The sequence below is a fragment of the Gossypium hirsutum genome, chromosome A05, assembly GCF_007990345.1.
Source record: "Gossypium hirsutum isolate 1008001.06 chromosome A05, Gossypium_hirsutum_v2.1, whole genome shotgun sequence".
Lineage (NCBI taxonomy): Eukaryota > Viridiplantae > Streptophyta > Magnoliopsida > Malvales > Malvaceae > Gossypium > Gossypium hirsutum.
In genome coordinates this window covers 11,059,241-11,081,361 of record NC_053428.1, presented here as the reverse complement: position 1 = coordinate 11,081,361, position 22,121 = coordinate 11,059,241, and the positions used below count along the sequence as shown (strand labels likewise).

General features: G+C 30.6%; 2 protein-coding genes across 2 annotated transcripts; both read left to right on the top strand.

The window, feature by feature from the left end:
• The first annotated feature begins 223 nt into the window (after window positions 1-223).
• Window positions 224-4,294, top strand: LOC107958477 (uncharacterized). The gene is made up of 6 exons (XM_016894258.2): window positions 224-593; window positions 1,165-1,309; window positions 1,555-1,815; window positions 2,321-2,402; window positions 2,810-3,006; window positions 3,795-4,294. Exons 1-6 carry the CDS (start codon window positions 400-402, stop codon window positions 4,065-4,067), a joined length of 1,152 nt encoding a protein of 383 aa, XP_016749747.1. The 5' UTR covers window positions 224-399; the 3' UTR covers window positions 4,068-4,294.
• A 497-nt stretch (window positions 4,295-4,791) lies between these two features.
• LOC107960758 (protein STRUBBELIG-RECEPTOR FAMILY 5) lies at window positions 4,792-9,496 on the top strand. Its single transcript, XM_016897043.2, has 16 exons — window positions 4,792-5,141; window positions 5,489-5,621; window positions 5,711-5,782; window positions 5,925-5,990; window positions 6,199-6,270; window positions 6,369-6,440; window positions 6,549-6,620; window positions 6,692-6,757; window positions 6,848-6,913; window positions 7,009-7,337; window positions 7,433-7,701; window positions 7,789-8,060; window positions 8,186-8,306; window positions 8,502-8,638; window positions 8,749-8,905; window positions 9,017-9,496. The coding sequence occupies exons 1-16, from the start codon at window positions 5,057-5,059 to the stop codon at window positions 9,155-9,157; spliced, it is 2,130 nt and encodes a 709-aa protein (XP_016752532.2). The 5' UTR covers window positions 4,792-5,056; the 3' UTR covers window positions 9,158-9,496.
• The last annotated feature ends 12,625 nt before the right edge of the window (window positions 9,497-22,121 follow it).

Below are 22,121 nucleotides of genomic sequence, written 5' to 3'. Positions count from 1 at the left end.
TCTTAATTTATACTATTTTTTAAATTTAAATCTAAATTCTATAATCTTGATTATCAAATATTATCTAATAACATTTAAAATAATAATTATCAAAAATTTTCTTTTCTTTAATATTTTACTTTTTTCCACTCAAAAAATATTTCTCATTTTTTAATTAAAAAAATATGGCCATTTTAGTATTTTTTTCTCTAAAAAAACTAAATTAAAAGAAAAAAAACTCACCACAAGGGTGTGTCTCAAAATCTAGTTTTAATATGAAGAGTAGACAAATTTAGAAATAAATAAATAAATAATTAAATTTTTTTTTAAATTTTTCTTGAGAATAAAGTAGACATTTCTCCCAACACTGCAGTGAAGATGGGGAAACCTATTATTAAGGGGAAGGCAAGTGTTTGAGAAATGGGGATGATGGCAAGTGTTTCTTCAATGGAATTTTGGTGCATCCTTAACCTCAGAGCCACTCTTATTACTCTTCTTCTTATTCTCTTTTTTCATCTTTCCAAGAAACTTTACTCTAAATTCTTTCCTCCTCCTTCCGTTCTTCATCTTCCTTCTCCTTCTTCATCCACTTCCCTTCCTGAATCTCAATCAAGGTAACTTTTTTATGCTTCATTTAATCTGACTTCCTCTTATTTCATTCAGTTTGTCGCCTCTCTCACTCAAAATTTTTCTTTTTGGGTTGCTTAATTGAGGTTCAATTTCTTTTAAATCTTCTTCTTCCTTTTTTTTTTGTTGAAGAATCTGTTTCGATTTTGCATCTATGTTTCTAGGTTTTGCATCACTCTTCGTCAAGTCTTGAATTAATTTATTCCTTAAAGTTTATGCTTGCTCTTCTATTACCCTTTCTAGTATGATTTGTTTTTTTTTCTTTGATTTTCTGAAGTGAAATTAATTGAATTTTCTTGTTATCTTCTTGTCTGTTACTTTTATTGTCAAAATATGAACAACATGCTCTTTCGGGAATATATTATAATGTTTTCTTAATGAGACATTTTCCTTTACCTTAATTATGGTGGGGAAATTTTCTCTAGGGCAATCTCCAATAAATTCAACTATTAACAGTGGGAAATTAAAAAATTCTTTTTTTTTACCTTAATATGGAGGGGATATCAATGTTACCTTGACTTTTAACTGATTTGGAGTTTGTGTTTTTGGTACCTGTAGAATCCCAGAGATTGTATCTGATTCAGACTTGAAGTTTTTGATTGATAATCTGGATGAGAAGCTCGATGAGGACGAGAAATGGGAGACTGTAATTGATAAGAAAACCAACTCTTTATCCTACAAGGCAAAATGCTGCAGACCTAAGGTTTTGTGTACTTGATTTGCTTAGTTCATCTATAATAACAATGTAGCGAAATTTTATAAAATTAGTATTTTCAACCATTTACTTGTATATGCTAAATCATTGCACTTAAGGTTACTCTAATTTGACCTGCTGGTGGACTTGGGTTTAAGCTAGAAATACAATCTCTGTGTACAGCAGGACCAGGGCAGTATGTAATTTTAAGTGGTGAAGCAACTGAAAGTTATGTTTCTTGTTGTTAATTGCAGAATAAACCACTAAAATACCTGAGCACGACTGTATTTGAGGGTTGCTCTCCGGAGCTTCTGAGGGACTTCTATATGGACAATGATTATAGAAAGCAGTGGGATAAAACGGTGATCGATCATGTGCAGCTGCAGATGAACACAACAAATGGGATTGAAATTGGCTGTACAATAAAGAAGTTTCCCCTTTTGACACCCAGAGAATATGTTCTTGCTTGGAGATTGTGGGAGGGAAAAGATAGAACATTCTACTGTTTTATCAAGGTGACTATCGGTGAAACTTCTTTCATCATATTGAGTTCATATCAGATTCATATTATTTTGGAAACTGGAAGTTCTATGGCTGATATTAAGGATTAAGAACATGATTGGCAGTATCTTTAATGTGAAAGAGGTGTACGTATTTTATGCTGAAAGTTATTAATATTGGAATTTATCCACATCTAGCACATGCTAAGTAACGGCTCATTGGTATGCAATCATTGACCCAATAGAGATCATGGAATATTGTATCTCATGCTTTCATTTGAGGAAAGTTTTTATTCTGTTCAGGAATGATAGTAGGGTGGAGCTCCCTTAGGTTTGGGGTTCTAACTTCTAAACCGGGTTCTTGCAAATACCCAGGGTTTATAACTCTAATACCTGTACCATAAAAAATTGCTTCACACAAATATTCAATGTTTTGCCATAGCAGTCCTATTTATGCTTACTACCACATCATGGTTAATTTTTATTTATTTTTTTTGTAATTCTTGTTATGATTGACTAGGAATGTGAACATCCATCTGCACCAAGACGGAAGAAGTACGTCCGCGTAGGATATTTTAGATCTGGTTGGCAAATCAGGAAAGGCAAGTGCCTCGTATATTTGTTTAACCCTAACTAAGAAACGTAAAGAGTTGGTGGTTTCTTGTTGGAGCCATGCAATTTGTCAGGAAGTTGTTTTCTTAAAGTCGAATTATGTACTTGCACAATGTGGTCCTGCAAGCGACAGCCCCTCCCCCCCCCCCTGCACTGGAAAAGTTAATGAATAATGAATCCTGTCACCAGAATTGAGGCTTGTTGGACTCTGGTTTGTGTCATTAATGACGGTGCATTTCTTAATGCCACAGTATTTCTACCCAAGGCATTGAAAGTATTAATTTTTTTTGGGAGGGAATAACGGATGCTGTACCTATATACTTCTTTCTCTCTCTCTCTTTGGTTCCCATTATTGCTCGACTATTTATGATTCTGAACTGTGATGTTATTTGTACAGTACCCGGTAGAGATGCCTCTGAGATCAGAATGTTTCACCAAGAAGATGCTGGTCTGAATGTGGAAATGGCAAAACTAGCATTTGCAAAGGGCATATGGAGTTATGTATGTAAGATGGATAATGCATTACGCAAGTATGCTGTGATCAGCCATCCTCTGACTAGTCCATCTGTTTCATCATCCACTCTGATTCAGAAGGTCTGCATTACCATAATGAACAAATATATAAAATATTTGTATATATAATCCTGTTTTTTAATTGTGATCATGTTTTGCAATAACTCTGTTAATTTCTTTAGTCCAAGATAAAACAGTTAAAAGACCTGTGTCGAACACTTATCCATGTCCAGCACTCACACTTAGTCCAAGATAAAACAGTTAACCTTAAAAGTATGCAATTGACTTTATTATGTCATAGAGGAACATACCCCTTTATCTTGGTTTCCTTAAAGTGAGTTGAAGACTGGCGTTTGGAGAAATGAGTAAGATAGGTTATCTATCTTTATATCTTATCATTAGTGTTTTTGAGAAATTAATAAGAAAGGTTATCCTTATAGCAGAAGTACAAATAGAAAAGTGGGATGCGAGGACCATATGCAGGAGCAGTCTAGGCCTAGGGAGAATGTCTGAGACTTGAGCGATCTTATACACCTTTGTATAACCCTATGTATAAACCATTATTTGACATTATAGAAGTTTATAGGATGAATGTATATATCCAGATCCTCTGCATTTTTGGCTCTCTTCTATTGCACTATCAAGTGATTTTGCCTTAATAATCTACCTTTATGAACTAGTCTTTTTACTGAGGCTGTATCCAGTTTAGTCCTTACATTGTCAAAATAATTATTGAAATAAGCTATGGTTATGGAAACACATAATTGAACTTCTGCTGCTTCTTACTAAAAAAGAGAAAAAGCTTTTTCTGGTGATATTATCTTCAGAGCAACTCTTGAACTGATGATTATTAACATGTCTGCATTTAGGTTCCACCTGAATTAGATATGATAAACGGTGATGCACTTCCAGCAGCCTCTGCCTCGATGGCCACTTTTGAACCAGTTAATGATGAACCCAGGGAGAAAAGGCTATCAAGAAAACCGTCGAAAAAGTTTGTAGCAAAAAGTTTGCTTGTTATTGGGGGTGTGATCTGCCTGTCTCGCGGTCACTGTGGCCTGGGTGCTAAAGTTGCAATGGCATACATCTTAACAAAATTGAGAAAGCGTGGTGATAGATCAAGCCAAAGCATGCAAACTTAAGGCACCCGACCTTATTTCATCTCTGCAACTAATTTTGATGGTTTTTTTAAAGAGGCTCTTTGTTACATAGACTTATTGAACTTAGTTGAAGTTTAACTACAGAGTCGGAGAAATAGCATTGTTAAAGATGTGAAACCCCAGTTTTATATTGTATAATATATGTTTTGGTTATTGTAAATGAACTTAAACCCAGATTCTATCTAATGCTAATCACTGCAGTTCATGAACTTTAAGTTGCAGCATGCAGATTACAGCCCCGTCTTGCATCAATAGGATCTTACAATCCAACATATTCACGGGATTGCATATTACTAATCAATTAAACCCAACATATGAAGGGATGGACGGTTAAAACAACAGCATGCCAGAGTTGAGTTTATGATAAACGCAAATCTTTTACATATATATATGTTTAATTCAATCTGGTTGGACCAGTGTTGGTATACAATTTTAAAGTGATCTTAAGTCCCGAAAGAGTAGGAAAAAGAAAAAGAAAATAAAAATATGGAGTTAAGAAAAATTCTTAAGTCAGCCTCAGACAAAGGCTGGAAAGATGAATCATGTGTATTAATCAAAGGTGACGGTTAGAGAAAGCTGCAAAAAAGTGTTACCAAGTCCCGTAAAACATTGAAAGGCTCTGATGAGTTATTTCTCCTCGCCTTCCGCTCTTTGCATTTAGTAGTACTTTTCTCTTCACCAAATTTAGCAAACTCCCTTTGAAGAAATTTTTAAAAAATAAATAAATTAAAAATTAAAGCCTAAAACAGACTTGAGCCCTTCAATATGAAACAGAAAATGCTAAGACAATTCCAAAACAGTTTATATTATTTTTCACCTTTTAGATGTTTATTCTTTCTTTCTTCAGCTCCTCCTCCAACTCTTTTTGGTTCCTGCATTTGATATTAGCATAGGAATTAATAATAATAATAATAATAACAATAATAAACCTATTTTCCTCTTCCTTTTCTTTGCCAATTTGGCCTAGGAACATGCATCGTTTTGTTGTAGGATACTTGCTTCTTTCCTTTGGGTCCTTGATTTCATTGGTTCATTCATGGACTGATAGCCGAGATGGTATATGTATCATCATTATTCAACTTCATTTGTTGTACACTAATTTAGATTTTTGCATGCTATTTGCTAATGATGTATTTATATTTAGCAAAACTATGCTCATGGGGATAATACAATTAGATGCTAATGTAAAGCCATTGATACGTTTATCTAAATCATGCAATATGAAAAATGGGTTCCATATGTTCTGGAAAAAGGAAATGAAATCGGGTTTTATCACACTTGGTTCACAGCCATCCTTAAAAGGGATGGCATCTCATACATTTGGGGGTTACAACCCCGTGCATCACATTAGCATCTAATCCATGTATATATATATTCTGAAACTTGTTAATTGTATTTTGTAGTTAATGCCCTTAATGTGATGTTTAAAAGCCTAAAAGCTCCATCACAACTAAGTGGTTGGAGGGTAAGTGGCGGTGACCCTTGTAGCGATTCCTGGCAAGGGGTCAAATGCTCAGGCTCTCGTGTAACTGAGATGTATGTTTTTCCCCATTATCTGTCTCTTAAAGTAGGCTTGAATAGCATTCTTGTATATATACGTATTTGATTGGGCTTAAACTTTGCAGAAGCTTATCTAACTATGGACTCAATGGAGAATTGGGCTACCAGCTATCAAACTTGACTTCACTCACTTCCCTGTGAGAATTTGCTTCTAGAGATAGGTTTTTTTTTTTTTTCTGTGGTTAGATAATCTATTCCCTTTTGTATTTGTTTTACTTTTCTTCCCTGTAAGAACATAATCTGAATTCTGAAGGCAATGCATTGTTTGTCATAGTACAGTGATGTGAGCAAGAACAACCTTAATGATCAAATTCCATATCAACTACCTCCCAATGCTGTTCGAATGTAAGTCACCTTTTGTCTCTCATGTTCGACACATGAATACATGGGCATGAATTTAATAAATCCTCCAAATACACCAAAAAAAGTTTAAAAGAAATCATACTATATTCGGAATAACATACCATATCCCTGAATAATTATATCCATATCAGAATTTCATTGGTTAGATTTATCACGCATATCATGTATTATGAGCTCAATTTACATGCAGAAACCTTTCTCATAATCAATTTACTGGCAATGTGCCTTATTCGATATCTCAGATGTCCAACATCGAAAGCATGTAAGTCAAAATAATTGGTTGCATTCCATCTATCTATTTTTCATTACAAATTCATCAGTTTTTTTAGCCATATCTAACTATTTGGTTGGTTTATGAAGAAATCTAAGCAATAATAAACTCGACGGAACCTTGAGCGATATGTTCGCCAAAGTTAAAAAACTTAAATCATTGTAAGTATATAATTTCTGCAAACTCCTCTTTCTATTTACATAGCTTTAGAGCGTAGACGTAGGGTTAGTACTTAGTACTGTATTGCTAACATCGGAGCTGATATGCAGTGATTTATCCAACAACGAACTGACTGATAAGCTTCCGAATTCTTTTGCAAATCTTACAAATTTAAACACTTTGTAAGTGCAAAGGTTTTCATATTATACTCTGTCGAGGGCATGGTTACTAACTTTTGTTTTCACTTATTCAGGCGTCTGCAGAACAACCAATTAACTGGAACACTAAATGTCCTTGCCGACCTTCCTATAGAAGATCTGTACGTGACCGGCACCTAAACTTTGTTGGAAATGATGGTTTTCAATTATTCTTATCAACCCGCCTTTTCTTTTTCTTTCTTTCATGGCAGGAATGTTGAAAACAACAAATTTAGTGGATGGATTCCTAATGAGTTGAAGGGCATTCGCAGCCTGAAGTGAGTTTATCCTACAAAATTTTGTTTGTTTAATAATTGTTGCAGTGGATGAGAAAGGTCGTTTCCTGACTTGCAATCTTATCTGTTATTGGAAGAACGGGAGGAAATTCATGGTCGACAGGGAAGGCTCCGCCTCCACCGCCTGGTGTGCGCCACCGACATCCCAACGCCAAAGATCAGGACAACAAAGACGACGGGAAGAAATCTAAACTTGTTCGGAATGTAGCAATTGTAGCCGGGTCATGTTTAGGTGCAATGTTGGTGTTCGCTGCTCTTATGGCAGTGTTCGCAAGGCGAAAGGCTGCTCATCCATCCTCACAATTTCTCGATGAAGAGAGGAACACTGGGACTAAAGATAATACTCCCTTTCAGTCACGAGAGTTAGCAGGTGCACAATATGTTAGCAACGTAAAAGAATCAAAAGGTATCCATTTCTTGAAAACAAAATGGCTTTAAAAAACACGTTTTAGATGGATCTACGATGAATTGAAATGATTATATGATGTGTGATGGTGACAGGTTTAAAAACAATCCAATCAGGTGTTACACTAGATCAAGCGTCTTTGCAGATATCAGGACCAATGGGACTTAATCGTTCAGTTTCAGGTCGTGGGTCTAGTGTAAGTGAGCAAACAAGCCGGCTAAAAGGCAGAAGCAGCACCTCTGCTCCTGTTATTGCTTATTCTTTGGAGGATTTACAGAATGCAACTAGTGATTTTGCATCGAGGAACCTCCAGGGTGAGGGCAACATTGGACGTGTTTACAGGGCGAAATGTGAAGATGGCAAGGTACGTGCCTGTTCCTACCTTTTTGTTGTACTTCATATCATTGTAGTCATATGCACTTTCTTGTACGTATGCATATATTTGCAACAGGTTTTAGCAGTGAAAAAGATAGATCCCATACTTATACAAGGCGAGAAGCCAGAGGGATTTGCAGAAATTGTTGCAAACATCTCAAAGCTTCACCATCCCAACATTGCTGAACTTGTTGGGTATTGCTCAGAGCAGGGGAATTATCTGTTGGTTTATGACCATTACAGGAATGGCTCACTTCATGAGTTCCTACACGTATCAGATGATTTCAGCAAACCCCTCACTTGGAATACCAGAGTCTCAATTGCTTTAGGTGCAGCCAGGGCTGTTGAGTAAGTCTTTTTACTTTCTTTTCTATTTTCCTACCTTGTATGACTTTTTGCGTTCTCCTCACAATCTCCTTTAGCTGCTCTTTCTTTTAACTTTGAATCCAGTGGTGAGCATTTGCATTGTTCAGGTATCTCCACGACGTTTGTTCTCCACCCATAGTTCATAAGAACATCAAGTCATCCAATATTTTGCTTGATCTTGAACTCACTCCTCACCTATCTGACTATGGTATGGCACACTTCCATCAGGTTAGTAGCAGTTTCTTCCTCTTTTATATATTTGACTACAATTTTTATATGTATGCCCTTCACTCTAAATTTGGGCATGTCTTCATCGCTAGAAATTCAGCCTATAAACAATGTTTTAAACCCAAAGATTGTATCGTCATGGCTTTCATTTCATATATGCTTTTAGCAATAAGGATTAAATTGTAATGGTTTCAGCGTACGAGCCAAAACCTGGGAATGGGATATAATGCTCCAGAATGTGCAAGGCCTTCAGCCTATACGCTAAAGAGTGACGTTTACAGTTTCGGGGTGGTGATGTTAGAACTATTAACGGGTCGGATGCCCCTGGACAAGTGAGCCTAAATCCCCCACTCCATCCATCCCATTATCATATAGCTATATGAAGTTAACTTTGTGTAGTAGCGTCAGGGTGGGTTAATGCTATTGCTTTCTGGGCTTGCAGTAAAAGGCCGAAAGCAGAACAGTGCTTAGTGAAATGGGCTAGCCCTCGGCTTCAAGACAACGATGCACTGGCAGCAATGGTGGATCCTGCCTTGAGGGGACTGTATCCTCCAAAATCACTCTCTCCATTTGCTGATATTATTGCCCACTGCGTAAAGGTGGCGTTACATGCCCGCCCGCCCTTATTTTTATTGATTTAATCATCATGTTCAAAAGTGGGTGGTAATGGTATATAATAAATATAACAATGGTATTTGTGTGTGTGTCAGTCGGATCCAAAGCTTCGGCCCGCGATGTCGGAGGTGGTGCAGTCACTGATACAATTAGTTCAACAATCAAACATGAACCTGGGAGATGATCTTTCAACTTCTCGCCGGACAGAGGACTCAGACTACGCAGTATACGTTTGATTGTTTGCATATTTGATATGTACAAAAAAAAAAGAGTAAAAAAAGTACAAGGGAATCAATGATATGCAAATCCAAAGAGTAATCACCATCACCAATGGGCTGACTATTCCAAGTCTGTAACATTGAAAAATGGGGGATTTAGCCCAACATGTTTCTCCAAATAAAAACAAAAGCCTTTAGATGTATGATCCCTTTATTTGTTTTCATAACCAAATTGTCTTCTTGTTTAAGGCATCGATTAAAAATGCCGTCTCTTGTCTTGCTAGCTGACATCCATTTCCGAGATTCAATATTTGTCTGCATGCGAATTTGTTTATTAAATTAGAATTATTTGCCCCATTTTTAAAAAAAATTATTGCCACTACTTTTATTTCGGTAATAATTTACAGATTTTGAACTACCTGTCATCCAAACCGGAGACATTTAACGTCAAAAATCAAATCTAAAACGATCCAGGTGAAAAATTTTAAACATTCAAGCAACCGAGCTGAAATTGTCCTTTTTTCTTCAACTTTCTTTTCCAGGGTTTCTTCTATCCTGATATTTAAAGAATATTTATTATTAAATTAAATATTTTTAGGATATTATTTATTTATGTAAAATTTTAGATATTAAAATTTCATTTTACATAATTTTTCGTTATTTATATCACATTTATGTCACTTTTCATATTATATAGCATAACAAAATTGAGAGAGCACGATATATGAGATAATAAATGGAAAAGTTATTATGTGTTAAAAATTCTAAGTTTTATATGGATGGGCGGTAAGATTAAAAATAATAATAAAATTTATGTTTAGATTTAAATGCAATTGTAACTATAATGTGAAAATAAAAATGATCAGACCATTATGCATATATAATAAAAATATTACAATAATTCTATTTATATTAATATATTATAATTAAATGATTTAAAACTTTAGAAAACGAAGGGGGTCATAATAGGATATAGTGTTTTATATATAGTTTAACGATAGTTATAGTAAATTAGAAAATCTTAATTTTATTTAATAAAATTATTAATACATATCATTCACTTTTTAATTTTATAAAAAAATTATTTAATAATTTGTTATAAAAATTTATATAATTATTTTTACCAAAAATTTCTTGAAATAATGACAGTATAGTTGCATGGTAAGAAAAAAAACAAGTGAAATATATGGCTGCATTGAAAGCTTTTATTATGATTAGCTTTGGACAGCGTAGCGCAACGCTCACCATCGCATGCTAAAATTAGGTGAGTAAAATTTGATTTAATTTAAAAATTTTGATAAAATTTTTAAATTTTGAATTAAATAGTTTAAATTATTTGAGTTAATCAAGCTATTTGGATTAACTCGAATAAAAATTAAGTTTTTTTGTTTAACTCGAATATGAATTACACAATTCGAGTTATCCGAAAATTCTAAGTAAAAAAAGACAAAACTACACTATATTAATAAATGTTTATCTTTTCTAAAGTTAAAAATTAAAACCACTAAGTTAAAAAGTAAAATTACGCTGTTTTGACAAATGTTTACTCATTAAGTTAAAAGGCAAAACCATTATATTGTTTATATAGTTAAATAATTTGTTCATGTAAACGCAACATTGAATATAAATAATAAGATTCGTTAACTCAACTCGAAATTTTTTAACTTGATTCGATCCGGTTCGAAAAATATTCAAATTGAGTTCGATTGCTAAAATAGGATTCTTCAACACGACTAACTCGAAAATTTTTTACTCGACTCGACTCGATCAAATACTCAACCTTACCTATAAAAAAAATCCATTCAACGGCTCCAATCTAAGAGCTAAACCAAACATAAACATAAACCTTCTCTACCGCCTAATTATTCCTAACATAATAAGAGTCAAGGCAACCATGGAATTACATTACTCCTCACCACAATAATATTCCTAACACAGTCAACGGTTTCATTCATCTCTAATTCAACTTCATTTATCTTCCTTAATATTAATATTGTAAATGTTCATAAACCTTACGCATTCCAATTAGAATCCGAATGGAATGAAACCAAAATTCTTTAATTTATTGAGCTCCATTGTATCATTAGAGTGTTCTTGATTAGATCATTAGTTATAATATATATATATTCTCTCATTAAATCATTCTTATTTGTTTATTATCAAGTAATTTTCGTCGAAGCATTATAATCACTTAATTCAATCTAATATATCTCTTTTGTTATAAAAATTATTTCATTATATCTTAATAAACATATACACTCTTTACAATTTAATTACCATTCGTCACGAACATTAGAAATATAACAAAAGCCATGAGACCACTAGAGATTATATGTGACTAAGGACATCAAACTCATACATAGACCTCTCTCAACCCTGAAGCTAGGACATGCATACTCTCCCCTATTCTTGGTTTAATTAAAACATTTCCTTCGCCTTCCTCACATCCTACCTCCACCATTAAATTGTATGGTTCTTCACCCAAACAAGGTAAACTAAGTCCAACCTCCTCTACATTATTTTTTGATATCAATATTAACAAATTTTACATAAGGTAAAATAATTTCTAAATTGAACCATCTAACATTTTTTTATCGGGGTATATAAATATTAATATTGTTCAAAAAGTTTTCATATAATTAAAATAATCATCGATTTAAGTAATATTGAAACATTTCAGTTCTATAATTCTCATTAAAATTAGTTAAATACAAACTATTAAAATTTAAAGTTATGCAGTGATTGCATTTTGATTTGTGTCAATAACAACAATCACGATATTCTGGCACAACATTATTTTTGTTGATAACTTTTGACTAAATTTTTATAAATCTTTTATAGTCAAAAGTGAAAATGTGTGACTTACCATCATAATTGAGAATTTGAAACTGAATAATATTGCAATTAACATATAAAGCGATTTAAGATTTTAAAGGAAAGTGATGGACAAATTAATTAGTCATAAAATTAACTTCAAATAGCCGAGTAGGGTCTTTTTTTAGTTATGTATTGAAATTAACTTATTCAAAGATTGTAGGTAAAGTCCCAAAGTCGTTGCATTTGCCATTTGTCCAACACCAGCTCAATTCTTTTTCTTTTCTTAAAAAGAAAAAAGGTAAAGTATAACTATAACTTTAATGTGACGAGGAAAGAGTTGGTCAAAACATGGAAAATGGAAATGACCCAAATTGGTCTTCATATTCGCCTTTCTGAAGCAAAGTAAGGCTAAATTGGCTTAAACTAAGAAGTTTCACAAGAAATAGACCCGCTTCAAAAATATATAGTTCATGACTATGACTGATTTCTATATGTTTTCTTTTCTACTTGTTTTGACCTAAATTTATCATAATTTAGGTCCCTCCCCACCACCAATTCCTTGCTTTTTCCTTTATTATTATTGTTGGGTTAAAACATAATATAAGACATTCGAGTTTTTGAAAATTCTAAATTTAATTTTTTAAAATTTTTAAATTTTAAAATTCGTTATTATGGTTAATTTTGTGTTAAATATAAATTTATTACAATATAATTTTTTAATTATAGATGTCAAATGAATTTTTTTTATTTCTAAAATTTAACACCAGTGAATTTAACTATACTAATAGTTTAACATACATTTTTAAGTATAAAAAATAAATTGACTAAATTTTTAAAAATAAAAATGCAGCGATTAACTTTCAAATTTTCAAAATATAGGTAGACTTATTTTACTAAATCAATTCTTTACTAAGCTAGCACCCTTGTACACAGGGCCAGCACCACAAGACTAACAAAAAATTCACCCTTTGCAACGAAATACCCTTTCAAATCTATCATCACGTCATGTAAGTTTGCTTTTATAATATATATATAGAGAGAGAGAGAGAGAGTTAAATTAATCGTTTCCCACAATTTATAGTAAAACAAAATGGAAAAAAGAAAGAGTGTACATCAGTCGTGTAAAGTGGAACTTCTGAAATACTCATTTCTTGTAATTCTAATAAATATATTTTTTTACTAATTATATGTTTGGACATACCAAGTTATTCGTATCTTAAAAAGGAAAAAGAAAACAATGATCAGAATAATGCAAACACTAATTAGGAATAAATATATACATATCTTAATGAGATTAATTACTTCCGGGGAGGGGGTTCCTATATCACTTTCCTTAATTTTTCTTTTACTTGAAATAGAAGAAGGGTATTGGTGGCGGAAACAAGGGCAGGTGGGGCCTATTCACTTTCTAACTTTTAGTAATTTACATTGCATGATAAATTTTATTACATTAACTTTCCTAAATTTTTAAATTTTATTCTTCAAATCCAACCAATTTTAGATAGTGACGTAATTAGGAGGGCTGGTAGGCAGTTCCGCCTCTTAATATGAATTTTTTTATTTAAACTTTTTAAAATTTTAAATTAATAAAAATAAAATTACATAATAAACAAAAATTATAAAGAGATAAAATATTAAAATGATAAGATTATATTTTTACTATTATAAAAATTACAATTTAATTTCAACTCTTAAATTTTTTTTAATTTAACCCTTAATTATAAGTATTAATTAATTTACCGATATTTATCAGACCAAGCGAAAACGTATATAATAATTTCAAGTACAATTTTTTTATTTTATTTTTTTTAATTTTACCCTCATTTATAAACATTAATTAATTTACCGATATTTATCGGACCCAGCGAAAACGTATATAATAATTTCAAGTACAATTTTTTATTTTAAATCTTATAATTGAAAACAATAAATATTAAAAGATGCTTATTTTCTTATTAAAATATAATCCAACTTAATTTCAAGAATCAAAATGGACTATAACGTTTCACATACCAAAAAAGAAAAAAACTCAAATTGCACCATCGCATTTCACAGTCATCAGTGAAATCATAGAGTAGTGGAGAATAGCATTGCATTTATATTGGTGGAATTCTTTCAGTCGATTTCTTGCTGATTGCATTAGCCAACCATCTTAGACTAAATAGTAAATTCCTTTTGGAACATGTCATTATCTAACCTATTTTTCATCATCACATTGATTGAACTAGGACTGGGAGTTTATCTCCTATTTGTTTATTATCTTATTTATTTTATAAAAGTTATAAACTTATAATGAAATGAGTTTATTTAAAATGGAATATTAGCAAAAATTTCAAGGTAAATTAGACTTCAGATTATCCAATTGTGCTTAAATATTTTTTTAGTTACGTATTATTATTTGATTTATTGTTGGTAAAAAAAGAATTCATAAATAATAATTAAAGGATGATAAATATTTCCTAATAATTTAGAAAATAAATAAATGAACATAAGTAATTATCTTAATAATAACTGAAAAATTACGGATTCCAATATCCATTGTCATCGCTCATTATCAGATTCCAATGTCTTTCATATTGAACCAATGTCGGAGCATTTTTCTTTGTGATGTTAGCCATATGTAGTTGAAATTAATGGGAATGCTCTATTCCATGAACTACCCACTATTATACACATTAATTTCAATTTCAGTACTGAAATTCAAAACCTTCCTTTTTTATTATTTTCTTTTCATGGCCCACTTTGCATTTTGTATTTTATTAGCAATATCATCTCGCGTTGCGAGAATTCTTTTTAAATGGGATATAAAAATATTTTATTTTTCATTTAGTTAAATTATATATTAAAAATATAATGCATATATTTTTTAAAAATATTTTTATTTTTAATTAAATTAGAATTTTATTTTTAAATTCATAACTTTTCATGATTTTTCTTGATAATAAATTAGTGTACGTTCATCTCTCTTATTCCTCATTCCAGTTTAATTACCCACTCTTTAAATATTTTATTTTATAATTAAGTATTTATTATTTCAATCTATGTATTATCCATTTTTTTTTAGAAAATCATCCAATATTTAAAATGTAACAAATTATATCAATCATGTTTGCCTTTTGAAGATGTAGGATGGAATTAAATGGTGTTTTTATGCTCTTAAATTATATTTAAAGGAAAAAAAAAACAACGTATAGAGTCAAAATAAGTATTATCTAAGAAAAATATAAAAATTGAAAAATTATGAAAATGTGAGAATATAAAAGTAACATTGCTACAATCCAAATTATAGAAAAAATATTAACTATACATGAAATAAATTATAACATTAAAATAAAGATGTTATTTGTACATAAAATATATTTTTAGATAAATAAGTTGCTTAAGGGCTCATTTTCATTGAAAAAAAAATACTCTGTTAATTAACACATCTCACAATCTGGCACTAAAACAAAACTCAACAAAAAATTGTAAGAGAAACAAAAATGAAAAACACCAAGATAAGATAATCAAAACATGAAATAAGAAATAGAAGCCATAGAAAAACGCAAAATTGAGACAATGAATCATTAAAAAATATACAATAAAGGGTTACAAACTTAAAACAAAATATAGATAAAAAGATTTTTTTAAGTTTTCATTATATATATTGGCACAATGGTTAAAACTATTTATAGTCCCTCCCTAACCTATAAATAGTTAATATATTTATACAAAAATAACAATGTATCAGCTAAAAATTCAGTCTAACTGTAATAGTCAAATTTTTAGTGGTAATGAAAACGGTGATTCGAGGTCACCAATTTCGATGAGTAAGCTCGTAAATTTTATTATTTAGTATTTACGAGTCAAATGTGGTTTTAGGAAGATTTTTGAATTAGTAATTTGTGTTATAAGGATTTATTAGGTTAAATGTTTAGAAAATGAGGTATTGAGACCTCGATTCTATAAACTAGGCTATAAATATTTTTATAAATATTTACGGAGTGTTATTAAGGTAGTATTAAAGTTTCGTTAGAAAATTCTAACTTTTTGATAGTTAATTAATTAAAAAAACTAATTTGAAAAATGTGCAAAACTTGCTAGTTAAATAAATAATGTTTAAATAGCCTAAATAGTAAATAAAGGATGACTAAAAAGGCAATTAGATATACATGAGAAGGCTAAGGTGGCATAAGCAGAAAAAAAAATGAAATTAGGTGATTAAGGGGTAAAATTGGAAATGAAATCAAATTAAAATAGCTAAAAATGAGAATTAATAGTTTATAGGCAATTCTTCATCAATCTTCAACCTAAAAACACCATTGAAGAACCCTTAAGAAGATGATTTTCATATTTTGCTACAAGTGAGTTCAATTCTTGTCTTTTTCTTAAAATTTTTATGTTTTTAGACTTTTACAATTAGGTACAACTACCTATTTCATTAGTTTTTGATTTTATTGGAAATTATGAAAGTTTCCGTTGATGAATGCTGGATGTTTTTGATAAATTAACATGGATTTAGAGCTTTAATTTTGTTATATGATGATTTTATCAAGTGATTTTGATAGATATTGATTTTAGGAGTAAATTGTAAAAATGGCTAAATATTAAAGTTTAATATTAAATTATATTTTTCAAGTGCTGTATGATAGCTTAGAAAATTTAGATAAATTTTCAATTGAGAAAAAATAGCTCATTTGATAGATTAATTTAGTGAAGGACTAAATTGCAAAAAGTTATAAAAAATTAGGGCAAATGTGTAATTTTAAAAATTGAGGGGTATTAATTTTGAAGTGAATTGAAACTGAAATATATACTAATGAATGAATAATTTTATATTTTAGATCAAGAGCCTGTAGATAATCGTGAAAAGGGAAAATTAGCAAATTAGTCCATGAACTATTACAAATTTTACAATTTAATTCAAGTAAGTTCGTATGGTTAAATTTTAATAATTATATTAAATTGAGAAATTATATTATGTATTTATTTATATATTTTTTCGAAAATAGAATATTGTCAAATTATGAATTGAAATGAATATCAGGTTAAAATGGAACGCAAGATTGAGTATGATCGTTGTCTGGAAAAGGGAGAATTGACGGGAAATTACTCAAGTAAACCGACGTTTAGCATTTGTTACGAACTTTCGTGTTTACTTTCCGCTTAGCTCTCATGAGCTTCTATTAACTCATATGAGTTTTCGTTCTGTAATGACCCAAAATTCATGGGTATCGAAAAAGTACAATATCATGCCTCCGTCTTAGTAAATCGAGTTCATAAATAATTATTAGGGATATTTATAAGTCTAGTAGTGTGTTTAATTAGGCTTTAAGTAAGTGAATTTAGCCTAATTTAGTGTAAATAGTAAAAAGGACTAAATTGAATAAAGTGTAAAAATTTAATTATAAAGTAAAAGAAAATAAGAGGGACTAAATAGGTAATTAAGCCAATTCTTAAATATGAGGCGGCATAAGTTGATTGGATTGAAGATATTACATGATATTTAATTAAAAATTATTAAGGTTTAATATTAAATTATAAATTATAATAATAATTATTATATTATGAAATAAGTTAAATAAAGACAAATGTATGGTAATGATTTAATACAAGTGTATTAATTAAAATACATACAATTGTAATACATGTATTATTCAAGTATAAGATATTTATTATTTATTTTTTTAAGTAAAAGATAATTATTAGATAATTAATTGAATTATAAGATTTTTTTTACAAGTGTATGGTATAGATGATATTGTAAATTTATGAATAAAATATATATGTACATTTGTAATATTATTATTTGTTGTTGAATAGATTTTTATTAAATAAATAAGATAATTGATAAATATATGGTACAAATTTTATACAAGTGTAATAATATAAATATGTACAAATGTAATTAAATAATTAATTTACTTAAAATTTAAGCATAAGATATTTTATTAATTATTAAGTAATTAAAACAATAGAGGAAATAAAATAAAGTGAAAAAAAAAAAGAAACAAAGAAGAAAAAGAACAGAAGCTATTTCGAAACAGGGGAAAGGAAGGAAATAAAGAAAAATAAAAGGAGAAATTAAGGTTTTGAAGCTTTAAACATTAATAGGTAAGCCAATCAAGCCCTTTTTACTTAATTTTGATGTTTTAGAAGCCTTGGAATAAAGTTTTAATGAAATTAAGTTGATATTTTGAAAATTCATAGGTTATCAAATATGGTTCATGTTGAATAAAATGATGAATTAAGAATTTAATTGAATGAATTTTAAAATTAAAATTGATTAAAGGATTAAATTGTAAATTAGGATATAAGTTTGGTGTTGAAAGGATTAAATTGGAAGAAGTTTTAAACTAGGGTTTTATTATGAACATTAGATAGTTAAGTAGAATATGGAAGGAAGTTGAATAGAAATAAAATATGAGTTGAGTTAGAAACTTAAATGAGTTAATTAGGATTAAATTGGAATTAGGGTATAAATTAGATAGAAATTCAGTTATTATTATTAATTAGTGTTGCAATTAATAGTGTAAATTATTATTATTTTCGTAGCTAACAAAGAAACTGAGGCATTGGCACAAAAAGAAAAAAAAATGTTATCGAGGAGTAATCGCGAAATCCGAGTTTGGATTACTATAATTCAAGTTATTTATTATTAAAGTATTAATTTTAAATTTATTTATTTTATAGTAAGTAAATATTGAGGTAAGTAATTTTATTGAATTGAATTTAGAAAATTGAATTGAATGAGAAATACGTGTTAGTATTACTATAATTCGAATTTAATTATTATTAATTGTTGAATTTTAAGTTGATATGCATGGTAAGTATTAGTATTCAATTGTATAAAATTAAATTGAATTGTGATTATATGTGAATAATTGGAATGCATATTGAATTGAGAAAGTGTATTGAACTATGAATATGTGAATTGAAAATTTAATTGAAAAGTGGAAAATGATTGAATTGAAAATGTGAGAAATTGTAACTGAATTGAGATTTATATGTGATCCGAAAATCCTATTAACTAGTTAGGCTGAGTCGGATATAGTTGGCATGCCATAGGATTGGAAGTGTTTAGGGATACTTCGACCTCAAGTCGATGAGATACTGGGTATCATACTGTTACTTCGAACAGATTCGATGAGGTACTGGATACCACTTTACTTCGGCTAGGCCGACAAGACACTGGGTGTCAACTTTGCTTCGAACTATCCGATGAGGCACTGGGTGCCAAACTGGTGTGTTTGGTTGGATCCATGTATCCGCCAAAGCCCGAGTTTGTTAATAGGGGTAATTAAAAGAAAAATTAAGTTGAATAAAAGGAATTGGTTGAGCCATTGAAAGAAATGTGAAAATGAAACATGAATTAAAAATGTGATTTGAATGTGAGTATGAGAATGGAAAGCAATGGAAAGCATGAACCAATGGTTCATGAATTAGATAATGGCTTAAAATAAATGTATATGATTTTAATTGACGAATAGTTATATTAAATTGTATGAATATATTGAGAATGACAAATTTATGTTTGAATTGGTTTAGTAAATATTAAAGTTTTATGATTTAATTTATATGATTATTATGTTTATAATTTGAATTATGGTAATACCACTGAGTATGAAATACTCAGCGTACGGTTGTTTCCGTGCGCAGGTTAATAGGTATTTAGAGTCTCGGTTCAGCATCCAGGCGATCCCGACTCTAGCGCAAAACTCGGTAATGTATTTTTCTTTTGGTAAAAGTGACATGTATATAGGTGTTATTTTTATCACTTTAAAATGCTATATAATTTTGTTGTAAAGAATGGTATTTGGTATTTTGGTGTTTGGTGTTTAAACTAATGAAATGGTATAAAAATTTACATGATATGCATGGTATAATTAGTGCTAAATTTAGAATGGATGAATGAAATTCTAATTTAATTTTTTAATGGTAACATAAATGTTCATAGAGGAAATTATCAAATTATTGTTATAGGTATGATTTTAATACGATTAAACATGAAATTGTATTGGCTGAAATATTAGTTTCGGATTGGTCTTGGTTTGAAATTGCAGGGAAAGTTAGATATTTATAAAGGGGTGATATTGAGTTAAAAAAAAGAGTTAATTAGCAAAAGTTTTATATGAATTTATGATTATATTATAATATGTTCGATAATTATTTGAAAATTAATCGTAAACTGTCCGATTGTCCGTAATGCCTCGTAACCCTGTTTCGGAGACGTTTTAGGGTTAGGGGGTGTTACACGTTCAACCCTAATGGGTTTCCGTTCAACTCATTTGAGCTTCAGTTTAACCCTTATGGGTTTCCGTTCAGCTCTTATGAGCTTCCGTTTAACCCTTTCGGGTTTCTGTTTAGCACTTATGGCCTTTTGTTTGGCCTTCGAGCTTCTGAAAATGATGTACTCATATCCGTAAGCCATTCTCTAACTCGGTAAGATTTGGTAAGTGACTTATGTGATTGAGATTGAAGTATATTGTTTACCATTGATATTGAAGTGATGAAGGGTATTTATCGATTTATGTTGAAATTGACAAGAAGAGTGTATGAATAATTTACGTATTAATTGGTTATTTTAAGTTCGGTAAATGTTTAACCTATCGAACTTACTAAGCTTCCTTAAGCTTACTCGTGTTGTTTAATGTCATTGTAAATTAACGTGAGGTTGGAAGATCAGATTAACACATCAAGACACATTATCCAACTTAACTCGGTACCTTTTGCAATGAATATTTTGGTTTATATGGCATGTATAGGGTGGATTTGAAAATGAAATAATTTGAAATGTGGTTATGTAATTAGTAGTAGATTTTGATAAATCAGTGAGATGGATTAAATAGGTAAGTTTAAGTAATTGAGTATTTGTGATGTTATGTTATGCTTAAACATGATTTTGACTTATGTTGATTGCTTGTTTGGGATGTGTTGATGTATTAAAATGTTGTATATAAGTTAATATCAAAATGGGTGAGAAAAGTGGCCTTAAAATGACCTATTTTCATCCACACGGGCAAAGGCACGGGCGTGTGTCTCAGCCGTGTGTAACACACGGCTAGAGGTGTGCATGGGCCGAGCTACCCAGCCTGGCCCGAAGGCCTGCTCGAAAAATAGGAGGGTTCGAGTAAAAATATAGGCCTGAAATATGGGTTTGGGCAAAAAAACAAGGCCCGTTTAGAAAACGGGTTGCGCCTCGGGTAAAACTTTTTTGGCCCGGGCCCGGCCTGAATTATATACTAAATATATATATTTTTTATTTTAATCATATTTACATTTTATTTTCAATTTTAATTTAACTATTTTTTATTATATTTTCAATTTGTGTATTGTTTTAAGAATTGTTTTAGTCTCATTTTTTATTTGTTGCTTGTTTTAATATTTGTTTTAATATTTTTAAATGTATTTGATTTATTATATTTTAAATTTTTTTATTTAATGAAATAAGCTAAAAAAATTTAATATGGGCCGGGCCGGGTCGGGCTTGGACAAATTTTTAGGCCCATATTTTAGGCTGGGCTCGGGCCTAGAAAATAGCTCTAAAATGTTGTCTGGGCCCGACCCGACCCATGCGCACCTCTATACATGGCCTAGCACATGGAAGTGTAGTCTAGCCGTGTGTCCCCTGTATATTAAAATTTAGAAACAGAATGCCTAGGTTTTTGTACACAACCTAGCAAATGGGCGTGTGACTTGGTCGTGTGACCCAAGTCAGAGAGTTACACGGGTATAGACACGGGCGTGTGTCCCCTGCACCTAAGGAAGATTTTGAAATTTTGGAAAAAATTTTCTGAGCTTCCAGTTTAGTCCCGATATACTTCTAATGCGTATATTAGGCCTCTAGGGCTCATACAATAGACAATATGAGTGATTTATGATTGAATTTTGATATGTGTATTAAATGTTATGAAAAATTCACATTTGACCTAAAAAGTCCGGTAATGCTCTGTAACCTTGTTCCAGTGACAGGTAAATATTAGGAGTGTTACACTAACAACCAAACTAACTATTAGTTAAAACATTAACTGAAAATAAACAATTGAGCTAACTAACGGAATTACCCAAGTAGTCGCTGAAGTAGTTGTACAAGGCTTCTAGCTGAATTAGCTTTCATACCTTAATAACTAGTAATAACTTTATTATAAAAATATTTTATTAAATCTTAAAAGGGCATAATAATTTT